This window comes from Dipodomys ordii, unplaced genomic scaffold, assembly GCF_000151885.1.
Source record: "Dipodomys ordii isolate 6190 unplaced genomic scaffold, Dord_2.0 Scaffold8, whole genome shotgun sequence".
NCBI classification, from domain to species: domain Eukaryota; kingdom Metazoa; phylum Chordata; class Mammalia; order Rodentia; family Heteromyidae; genus Dipodomys; species Dipodomys ordii.
Window position 1 is genome coordinate 18,365,572 of NW_012267224.1, and position 12,353 is coordinate 18,377,924.

Here is a 12,353-nt window from a genome sequence, read left to right on the forward strand (position 1 = left end):
CAAATGTCTCTTAAATATGTACTACTTCTAAAAATTTCTTAGGTTATCTTCAAAAATGATAAAGAGCTGGGCACTAGTGCCTCATGCTTGTCCTCCTAGCCACTCAGGAGGCTGGATCTGAGGATTGTTTTGAAGCCAGACCAGGGTAGCACCCAGGCCAAAATAAATAAATAAATAAACAGAAAATGGCCGTTGCATTTTCCTTTTTTAAAAAATATAATTGGCTTCATGCTATTGGCTATTTTCTTGATGTGAGAAAGTGGTGTCTGCATAGTGAGCAGGTAAATCTTTATCTCAGCAGAAAAATTTCAGAGGAAGGAAGTAGAGCATAAAGCCAATTTGCCAAACTTAAGATGAGTTTCCCAGTACTATGGACTGTCTAAGGGTAGTGAATGAAAAGAGAAGATAAAGCACTAGCATTAATGTGGTCACTGATTTTTTTTTCCAATGTGTTCTCAGATTGGTGCTCTCCTCTGTCTCAGATTATTTTGCTGCCATGTTTACTAATGATGTCAGAGAGGCAAGACAAGAAGAAATAAAAATGGAAGGTGTAGAACCGAACTCATTATGGGCCTTGATTCAGTATGCATATACAGGTAATAAGTCTGATCGTGTCAGTTAAAGCCACTTAGATTTATGTAATTAGATTTCAGGTTTCTGCTTTTAACAAAACATTCCATAAGTAGTAGTCTAGTTCTGCTATTGTCATCATCACCTCATGATACGTAAATAGGTTAAAATCTCCATATTAAAGCCTCTAAAATGGTTAGAGTGTTTGAATAGTATGCTAAAATATTAATATATAAGTCAATGAGTGATACAATTAGTCAAAATTTTTTCCTTTAGAATTTGAGACTTATGTAGAGTAGATAGTTACCAACTAATGAATCATTTTTAAATGCTGAGTTTTTTAGATTTTTTTTTAGCAGAGGTCACAAAACAGCTTGCATATGTATTTTATCCATTTAATAATTTCTCTAAAATGTCTTAAGCCTTCTAGATTGCAATACATGCAATGAGTTCTTATTTAGAAATCTTATCCTTCGGTTATTTTATGAAGAAGAGTCATGTACTCCATAATTAATGATATTTCTTCTTATCATTAAGGCCGCCTAGAATTGAAAGAAGATAATATTGAGTGCCTGTTGTCCACAGCCTGCCTCCTTCAGCTTTCACAGGTTGTGGAAGCATGCTGTAAGTTTTTAATGAAACAACTTCATCCATCCAACTGTCTTGGAATCCGTTCTTTTGCTGATGCCCAAGGTTGTACAGATTTGCATAAAGTGGCTCACAATTATACAATGGTATGTATTGTTTGAAAGAAGGAAAGCATAACCTCTTTACCTTATTCCTTATTGTTGGAGGCTTGTCTGCATGTTGTTTTCACATGGCTTTGCTATGTGTCTTGAGGTTTAGGTTCATAGTCTAGCATGTCATATTTTCAGTTTGTTATGAAGGGGTAAAGCACTAAGCAATATTTCTACTGACAGATGAGACCTAAGTTTTTGCAGTCAGTAAGAAGTGGGGCAGTAGCCTAACACTATTCCATATAATATTTTCAGATCTGCTGCTTTCTAAAGTCAGAGTTCACCAAGCATTTTACTTTGCAGCCCATGGATGAATCTCATAATTATCAACATAAACATTGATGGAAATAGGCAAGAGTAGTTTATATATTGATACAATGTTAATACAAATGATAAGAGGACTAGATAGAAGACTTTTTCTTAAGGATAAATCTGATTGTATTTATGAAGTATTTGTAGCCATGAAGGGCAACATTCTTATTAATTATGTGCTTAAATATACATCACCAAAGCCGGTGCCAGTGGCGCACACCTGTAATCCTAGCTACTCAGGAGGCTGAAATCTGAGGATCATGGTTCAAAGCCAGCTTGGGCAGGGAAGTCCATGAGACTTATCTCCAATTAACCACCAGAAAACCAGAAATGATGCTGTGGCTCAAAGTGGTAGAACACTAGGAGCACTAGCCTTGAGCTGAAGAGCTCAGGGACAGCACCCAGGCCCAGAGTTCAAGTCCCATGACCAAAAAAAAAAAATTAATTGAATATACATACATATATATATATATATATATATATATATATATATATATATATCATAGAGAAGGTTCTGAATGGCAGCTTAAAGGGTAATAGAATATGGATTGATGTCAGATAGTAAAAAAAGAAGGGCATGTTGAAGGCATATTTTTAGAACCAGTCTTGAGTCTTAATAGTAGATGGTACAAGGAAGGAAGGTGTGTGGATTTTTATTATGAACAGCCAACCTTACCATGCTATCATAGGCAATGGTTTCAGTGTGTTGCTTTAAGACTTTCAACTAGGGCAGCACAAATTCTAAGAGAAAAAAGAATGTGAACATCAATGTACCTGCATGTAGTTGTCCACATTGTTAATTATACCAACATCCTAGTCCTCCCTCCTCCATGCTGCTATTGAGTTGGTTTGTCTGTGAAGAGATTGACAGTGCTTTAGGAATTTTCATAGGAGTTAAGAATAGATGAATAGATGTTTACCAACTATTGGGAACATAAGCTTGATGTGAGGATTATATGAGTGAATCAAGTTTGATATTTACTCTATTCAACTCAATAGGATTTAAATGTGAGTAAACAATCACATAAAACTACAACTCACATTCTCAAGGATGATGATTGTCACAGGGCCTCAAGTGAAAAAATAAGAGATTATATAATAGGACAGTAATATACAGAACCAGTATGGTTTTCACCTAATATTTCTTAATTAAATCCTTTGAAATCCCTTACCCCTCAATCTGTATCCTTCTTTTTAAATATTATAACCTTACATATGCAGCTTCAAATACTTTTGGAAAAAGATAAATTTATAATGGGTTTTTCTTCCTAATAACTTTATTTATTTATTTATTGTCGATGTGGGGCCTGAACTCTGGGCCTGGGCGCTGTCCCTCAGCTCTTCAGCTCAAGGCTAACACTCTATCATTTGAGCCACAGCTCCACTTCCGGCTTTTTCTGCTTATGTGGTGCTGAGGAATCAAACCCAGGGCCTCATGCATACAAGGCAAGCACTCTAGCACTGAGCCACCTTCCCAGCCCTGCTAATAACTTATAACTTAATATTTCTTTCCTACACAGGAGTTTTTCTCATGTGAAAACATTTGCATGCATTTAGGTCACTCCATTTGTTTACAATAGTGGCATGATTGCTGCTTTAAGCCTTGACATAAATTAAATTTAAATTAGCTAGCTGTTTTTAAAACTATTTTTATAGCCAATTAGTTGTGGTAGAGTTTTTTTTCCCTTCAAGGTCATTACTTAACATTACTTAGTTTGAACAGCATGTGAAGTAGAATTCTAATAACAATAAGTAATTTAGAGGCAGATTGTCTGATTTGAATTGTTGCTATGGGAACTGAATAAAAATGTATAGCAAAATTCAATCTTCATTTTAAGTTCCTCAGTAATTTCATTTGCTTACAAACTATTCCAAAGGGGAAAGGGCACCATTCTAGCAAGCTTTTAGTGGCATATATATTTCTTGTATTCTAAAACATATTTTAAAATGTGAAGTAAAAGCTGGGCAGTGATGGTTCATACTTATAATCCTAGTTACTCAAGAGACTGAGATCTGAGTATCATGGTTGGAAGCCAGCTCGGGGAGGAAGGTCTGTGAGACTCTCATCTCCAATAAACTACTCAGAAAAGGCCTGAAGTGGCACTGTGGCTCAAGTGGTGAGCATTAGCTTTGAGCCAAAGAAGCTCAGGGTCAGTGCCCAGGCCCTGAGTTCAAGCTTCAAGACTAGCACAAAATATATATGTGAAGTAAAGGATAGGCACAGTGGCTCACAGTTATAATCCTAGTTATTCTTATCCCAGCTACTTGGGAAGAATATTCCTGAGGCTAGCCTGAGACTCTGAAAAATAACCTAAAGCAAAAAAGTTTCAAAGTGTGGCCCATGTAGTAGAACACTCTTAAGGCAAGCACAAGACACTGAATTCAACCCTCAGTGTTACCCAAATGAAAAAAGAAGCATAACGCTATGCCAGTACTGTGTATGTTTAAAGATATTGCACAATTCAAGTAAGAATTCAGGAGAAGGAGTTCCTTTTTGGGAACCGAGAGTGGAAACTGTTCCTTTAGTTCCAACTCCCACTGACCAAGCCATTTAACTTCTAAAAAACAAGTCTAGACAATTATACCATTACAAACAGGTAAAAGACAAATGTTTGGTACCAAAACAAAGAGCAACCATTAATTTTACAATTTGAATTTTGTTTCTAAATCTACGAAACTCACAAAAACATTAAATTCTGCTAAAAACCCTTTTTAAGAGCAAAATAATGCTTTTGCATAGACTTTTGTTTGGTTCAGTAGTGTAATTTGTTGAAAAACTCAATTTTTACTTAATGTAAGTTATGCTAGAATGCAAAGGGTATTGTTGTGAAATAGAAACATTAACAAATAACATCAAATGATTATCTCTCTAAGTGATTTTATTGTTGATGAAATGTAGTTAATAGTATTTGAAAACACAGCAATAGTTACACCAGTATTGTACAAATATGTTGCTCATGCTGCATACCAGACTTTTAAGCTACCAGAACACATGTTTGGATTTCTCTGAACATACATGCATTCATGCATACATATATACATAAACATACGTACATACAGTGATCACTCACATGTATCTTGAGTTACATTCCAGAGACCCCCTTGGTAGGTGAAAATCCACAAAGTAGCAGCATTAGATAGTCATCCCTCACCATATCACAGTTCACTTACTGCTACTTTGTGGATTTTTATCTATCACGGGGGTCTCTGGAACATAGATCCCACAATAGGTGAGGAATCACTATTTACATTTTTTTTAACGTGTGAGACAGTGAAGCTGCAATTGGTAAGGGATGTAATAGGATAAGGGATGATTCTATATGTCCTTGAAATTTCCTTTGCCTGTTTTAAAAGTCTCTTGGGTTACAAGTTCTGGTTGGACATTTTGTTTCTTTCCATCAGTCTATCAGTTAGACTAACTGAAAGTATTTAGTACTCTACATAATATTACAAAGAAGTATTGTTGGACATTGGGCTTTGTTAAGGTTTAAATTAGAAGAAGAGTAACTGTGTTGAGAGTTTTAACTTTTTTTTTCCCAGTCCTGGGAATTGAACCCAGGCTCTCACATATGTACTCTACCTCTGAGCTAAAGTCCAGCCCACTTTTAACATTTTTATAACTTTTTTTTATAACTCTTACTGTGAGTGTTACCGAATCATTTTATAATGTCAGTTAAACAGTTGAGCAGAACAATTTGCTTGAAGCCATTCCAGTGTTGAAATTTTATTAAAATATCTTTCTGAAAATGATCATCAATCACTTAAAATAGATTCGTTTGGGTATGTTTTAACAAACCATGATGAATTGGAGTGATTGGATTTAGTTAATTATTTATGAATGCTTTTTCCTCTGAAGAATTTCTGCTAGAAGGAATGTCACCCCAAGATGTATTATCAGACAGTATCTCACTCAGATTACCACAGGCTAAATAGAATATATGATTCTCATGTTAATATAGAAGGTAGTTGTTGACAGATCTTATCTCTAGCTCTAATTTAAATAGCTACTTTACTGAAACCCTATAGTAATGTAGGAATAGTATCTTAGGAAGGATTAGAAAACATTAGGGAACCACATATGTCCAGTATTTGCATTTTTATTTAACAATGTTAACTGTCCATGTGTTAAGACTTTTAAAGCTTCAAATCAGGGTCGGCATTCCTTCTCTTTGGATTACATAGCATAATAACCTGTAGAAATCATCTCACACCTAAGAGCATTTCTTCAACTTATAGAGGGCTCGATTCTCATGTGCAGCCTGGACTGAGTCATCTTCATCTAAGGTCCTGGTCCTATGACCTTCCTCATTATACACTTTTGCTTTGTTTCTTTCTCCTGTGAGCAAAATAACTTTGTACATAAATCAGACTAAAAGAGATTCAGGTTTTCAAAACAGACCTAGTATCACTGGTAGTCTTATAATACTTTTGATCTAGACATAGTATTGCATACCTGTAATTTAGGAGGCAAGAAGATAGTGTGTTCAAGCATGACCTAGACTACTAACCAGATTTTATCTCAAAAAATAACAAGAACAAAAGGCCAATTTGGTTTTAGGACTTTTCTCAGGTAGGGTATAAAAAGGCTGTGGTCTAGAACTGTATGAGGAAGTCTAGTTAGCCTGAGGTGGTTTCTGGATAAGACAACTTGAAGCTTAATTTGGCTCAACCATTATCTAAATTCTTTCTGTGTGTTTGCTATTCGCTTGCTTGAAACAGAGTCTGGCTACCTACTCCATTGTGGCCTCAAACTTGATACATAGTCCAGTCTAACCTAGAACTCATGATCCCCCTGACTTGACCTCCTGAGTGCTAATACCACCAGATGTGATACTATTGCCTCAGTCCTTCAGCAACCACAATTCCAAACTAACTTCTCATGCTAAGGTGTCCTACATTGCATTTCTAATTCATTTTTTTCTTACCTCACTTCAAAAGCCTTGCCAAACTTACTTTCTAACATTATGGGCAAATCAGTCCCTAAATGCCACAGATTCATTTATAAAATGTAGTGAGACAACGCTTTAATTCTCCTTATTTATGTTCAGCAACGTAATTCCAGTTTCAATGTTTCTGCTGTTTCCTTCCCAGTACGTGGCAGTACACTGTAAGGTCTGAAGTATAAATTATGTTTGAACATCTAATTTAACCAACTTTTAGCATCTTTTTAAATAATCTGTGAGGGCCAAAAGGAGCAATATTATTTATCTGCTATTGTTTTTCCTCTAGGAACATTTTATGGAAGTAATAAGAAACCAGGAGTTTGTGCTCCTCCCAGCCAGTGAGATTGCAAAGCTCCTGGCCAGTGATGACATGAACATTCCTAATGAGGAGACTATACTGAATGCACTTCTGACCTGGGTCCGGCATGATTTGGAACAGAGACGGAAAGATCTCAGCAAGCTTTTGGCTTATATTAGGCTACCTCTGCTTGCACCACAGGTACTTGTTTATAGGGATTTTTTTTTCCTTTGCCTATTCTATCAATAAGATTAAAAAAAATTTTACTTACTGTTTTCAATCCAGAGGTCTTGACTTACCTAAATTGCATCAATTAACATTCTTGATTTTAACTTAGTAATTTTAATTGACTCAGCTATAAACATGCCTTACCAATTAGAAGGAAATGAGCACTAAAAGGATCCCTGTACTCTAAGAACTAAAAAATGTACATTAATTCATTTGTTACATGTTTTAAGTATCAGCTAACTGCTGGATTCTATTTATACATAGGTCAATAAGACATGGTATCGGTTCCAGCTCTGCCATTTTAAAACTGGGACTTGGGGGGCTGGGAAGGTGGCTCAGTGGTAGAGCGCTTGCCTTGCATGCCTGAGGCCCTGGGTTCGATTCCTCAGCACCACATAAGCAAAACAAAAAAAGCCGGAAGTGGCGCTATGGCTCAAGTGGTAGAGCACTAGCCTTGAGCTGAAGAGCTGAGGGACAGCGCCCAGGCCCAGAGTTCAGGCTCCACAACCGGACCCAAAAAAAAAAAAAAACTGGGACTTGGCATACTCAGACACCTCTGTTTCCTCATCCATCAAGTAGAGGAAATATCCTTTCTGACTTGTCTCACAGGTTCTGGGAAGTAAGTATGCTATAAGAATTAAGAGACAGCTAGGAGTGCATTGAATACAATCAGATATACCATATTTGCATACATAATTTTTACTTTTTTAAATGCTATAAAATGTTACCTTTACTCGTAGTAATGTATTAGTGCCTGCTAATGTAAGCAAAAATTCCTCTGCCTTAACAAAAAAAACAGTTAATGCTGGAACTTTACAAGAAATACCTCTCTCTTTAGAAGTAGAATATTTGGAAATAAACTATAATATACAGGAGTGAAACTTCATGAATTAACAGCAATCCAAGAAAAATAACATAATAAAATGTTTCCCTTGTGATTAGATTTAAAAAGAAAGGAGTTATTTTTATACTGCTCTCTAGCAAATTTTCAAAATAAAATAAAACCTGAAAGTCTTACTATGCATTTTAAGCAATCGGTGCAATTAAGTGATCATGAAAATTTACTGTGATTCTGCAGCTTCAAATATTTATATTAACTATATTTGAATGATTTTCATAGGCCTTTAAAATGCCTGCTATCCCAGATACTGCAGATAATCATATCCATAAGTTCTTAGAGTTGAAAGGAACTTTAGAGTTGATTTAGTCCAAACCCTGTGGTACAAATGAAATAACAAACCAAAAAAGGAAAACCATATGTTTAAAATTACAGTGATTGCATAAATTCTCGTCCTTCTGTACTATAGTATTTTTTGTGGGTTTCTTGGCTTTGATTCTTGGCTAACATCGTAGAGTTAATGAGAAGCAGAAGTGAGATTTGAACTCAAGGAGGGTCTGTTTCTTTTTCACGAAACTTTTTTGCTTATAGAGCATATAAATTTAAAATTACTAGGTGTGGTGAGATGAAGGAAAAAACTGATTAAAACCTAATGTGAAAGCCAGCCACCAGTGGTTTATACTTATAATCAGGCTATTCAGGAGTCAGAGATCTGAGGACTGTGGTTTGAAGCCAGCCTGCACAGCAAAGTTCATGAGACTCATCTCTAATTTACCACTAAAAAGCCAAAGTGGACGTGTAGTGCAAGTGATAGAGCATCAACCTTGAGGAAAAAAGCTAAAGACAGCATACAGGCCCTGAGTTCAAGCCCTAGTACCAGCACCACACACACACACACACACACACACACACACACACACACACAAAACATAATGTGATTACTGCATAATATAATGAGATTAAGCCTGTGATAGTTAAATGAACATGACATTGAAATAATATGAGTGGCCTCCAAAAAAATTGATGGTGGGAAAACAAGGAGGGCATCCTGAAGTGCCATCTGATATCTGCCATGGGTTTGCCACCCAAAAGAGGGATACAATACCCAGGAGAGATAGAGATTATGTGTTGTTGTGAGTGGTGAGTGAATATATTGTGTTCTGGAATTTGAAGATGGTTTTCCTGACTTAAATACAGAAATGAAAGGAGAATGTCAAGTGATGGTGCTAGAGGGAGAAGTGGACCAATCATGAAGAACCTCCTGGTCCTGTCAGCAAGTTTGGATTTCATCCTAAAAGCCAGGAGGTGGCATGGGTAGACTTTTATAGCAGCAATGTGTAGACTTTCATAACAGGAATGGCATAGCTAGAATTTTATTTAGGAAACATTATTGTAATTATATTGCAGAGAATGCATTATGGTCAAAACCCAGTAGGAAGGCTGTTGGTATTCAGCCAAGTAAAATAGACAGTTGAACTAGAGAGAAATTAACCAGGCTGAAGAACTATCTGGAAGAGCAAATTGACAAAACACAATGACTCACTAAATGGTGAAGGGCACAGACTAAAAGAGGGACCTAGAATCATCCTGACTTGTGTGACTAGATTAGTAAAGCTGCTGTCATGAGGCAAGGAACATGGGAAGAAGAACTAGTCTGGGAGTAGGAAAGGAAGTGGGAAAATCATGTTTCCAGAATTTCTTGGCATCTTCAATTATCTATGAGTCTATGAAAAACAAAATTGAAAACTCCTTATTTAGGTTGTTGAACCAAGGGCAAGAGAATGACACTGACATATGTTAGAGATGGCTCTCTAGCAATTACTAATGTTCACTGGTTGTTCCCAAGCCTGGCTCAATTAACTAGAAACTGATTCTAAGTTTCAGAAAGAGGAAGTGTTAATATCATCAGATGCTGCAGAGAAGACCAGTAAGAGGAGGAAGGAAAAGCTTTAGATTAGCCCAGCAATTTCTCAAAGGGTAGAATCAGCAACATGTGGGAACTTGTTGAAATACAAATTCTGAGGCCTATCCCACAACTACTATGAAGTGGACGCTGTCCAGCTGTGATGTGTAAGTCTTCCAGGCATTTGATGTGCCCTCACCTTGGAGACCCATCATCCATGTGAGTCATCATGCTGGAAGAAATGACTGCATTGAGTTGGCCCTGTTTCTTTGCTATGGTGATGATATTGGTGCTCTGGTATTGTCACACTTGGAGACAGGTGATGACTTTGATTTTGGATTTTGTCTCCCTTTGTAAAAGTGAGAGGTAACATTGTAGAATTAGTTACTAAGTAAAGTTTTGAAGTCATTACTAAAAGCAACAAAAAAAAAATTGGGATTGTGTTGTATGTGTTGTTTAAAGGGCCGGCAAAGCGGGGCACTGGTGGCTCACACCTATAATCCTAGCTGCTCAGGAGGCTGAGATCTGAGGGTCATGGTTCAAAGCCAGCCCAGACAGGAAAATCCATGAGATTCTTATCTCCAATTAACTACCAAAGAACGGGAACTAGTGCTATGACTCAACGTAGTAGAGCACTAACTTTAAGCAAAAGAGCTCAGGGACAGTTCCTAGGCCCCAAGTTCAAGCCCCACAACCAAAAAAAGGTAATGTCTAATGTCTATCAGATAACCTTTTTAATTTTTTTTCTTTTTTTTTCTTTTTTTGTTGGTTTTTGCCAATTCTGGGACTTGAACTCTGGGCTGGGCACTGTCCCCGAGCTCTTTTGCACATGGCTAATGCTTTACCACTTAAGCCATAGCACTACTTCCAGCTTTTTCTGTGACTAATTGGAGATAAGAGTCGCTCAAAATTTCCTGCCCAGGCTGGCTTTGAACCATGATCCTCAGATCTTAGCCTCCCCAAGTAGCTAGGATTATAGGCATGAGCAACTTGAACCCAGCTGATAATAACCAATTTTTTTAAATTGAGATTAGGTCTAATAATCTAGGGAATTTACATTGTGACAGTTTTTTCCTCAGTGATAACCAGTTAAATGAGATTTTACCTGCTTTATTAATATGAAACATTCTATTTAGCCTAGTTAGTAGGTGTTCAACTTAGATGTGGTAATTTTATTATGTTATATTCAACAATAAATCTTTGAAATGATATTAACAAGTAATATAGCCAAGCACAGTGGCTTATTCCTGTAATCATAGTTATTTGAGAAGCATAGATTCAGAAAATTAGTTCAAGGCAGCCAGCCAGGACAAAAAGTTTATAAGACTTCATATCAACCAATGAAAGCTGGATGTGGTAATATATGCCTGTCATCCCAGCTGTGCGGGAAGCCTACACAGGACTGTAGCCCAGGCTAGTCCCAGGTATAAACATTCAAAAAATAACTAAAGCAAAATGGGCCCAAGGCTGGCAGGCACAAGGCCCTGAGTTCAAACTCCAGTGCACTTCAAAAGAAATAATATGTATAAATTATAATCCTGTACCGAGTGATCATTACAAAGTGGCTTTAAAAAGAGAAACTAAATAATTGAAAAGACAAGTGCTGGTGGTCATTTTATTTTACTTTTTCCTTGAGTATTATTAAAAATTGATTCCAAGTTCAAGAAGAATAAAGTATAAACATCATTAGGTGCTACAGAGAAGAGAGCTTTGTAGACTTGATCAAATTTTAAACAGGGTACAGAAAATACTAAGGCATGCATACATTATTTAAAATATCTTAATACTTAAATTGTGAGTATTCCCAGTGGTGCCCTGAATTATTGGTTTGAATAACAAAACTTTTTATTTTACCTGAATTTTAAAATGCTGTACAAGGAAGGCAAGGGGATTACAATTTAACATGTTCATCTATGTGTCCAGGGCTTCTTGATCAAAGTCACCACTTCCATCATTTTCCCCATCTTGTTCCTTTCCTCTCCCCAGACTCATTTTACATTTCCTACTTCCTTTACCACAACATATGTATATTGAGCATATATGTATATTCTTGCTGTATTAGTCCCTTGTATAAACCTTTTTTTCCTATGGAGTTCTTAACTCACCTATAGCCTTCTTAGTGTGTGAGAGGATAGGGTTAAAGAAGTCTGTAGCAAGCAAATGTGAGAGCAAAAATAAAATTTGTACAAAGAAAATGTGCCTTCTCTGTTCCAAATGTTTTCATATTAATGGTTTCCCATCCCTTTATGTCAGAGAAAGCATTCACAAAGTTGGAAGACTATATAAGAATTCATATTTTATAGTTCCCACTCACTGTGTACTTACTAATTTAGTCCCTTCCATTTTTTAATCTTACTCTGGGATTAATGTTTTTGTATTTTTCTATATCTCTTTGCCCAACTGTAATTAATCTCACTTATTAATAGGTTATAAAGACTGTCACCATGCTAAGGAATGGATTTTATTATTGCTACTATAAAATCTAAAACTACTTTCTTTTTTCTTTTTTTTTTTGGGGGGGGGG

General features: G+C 36.4%; 1 protein-coding gene across 4 annotated transcripts in view; it reads left to right on the top strand.

The window, feature by feature from the left end:
• Nucleotides 1-12,353, top strand: part of Klhl5 (kelch-like family member 5) — a 57,396-nt gene that overhangs the window by 26,778 nt on the left and 18,265 nt on the right. For all 4 annotated transcript variants that reach the window (XM_013009144.1, XM_013009143.1, XM_013009146.1 and 1 more), the window contains exons 3-5: nt 460-596; nt 1,108-1,304; nt 6,849-7,061. In XM_013009144.1, the coding sequence (XP_012864598.1) occupies nt 460-596; nt 1,108-1,304; nt 6,849-7,061 (547 nt within the window). The remainder of the gene's footprint in view (nt 1-459; nt 597-1,107; nt 1,305-6,848; nt 7,062-12,353) is intronic.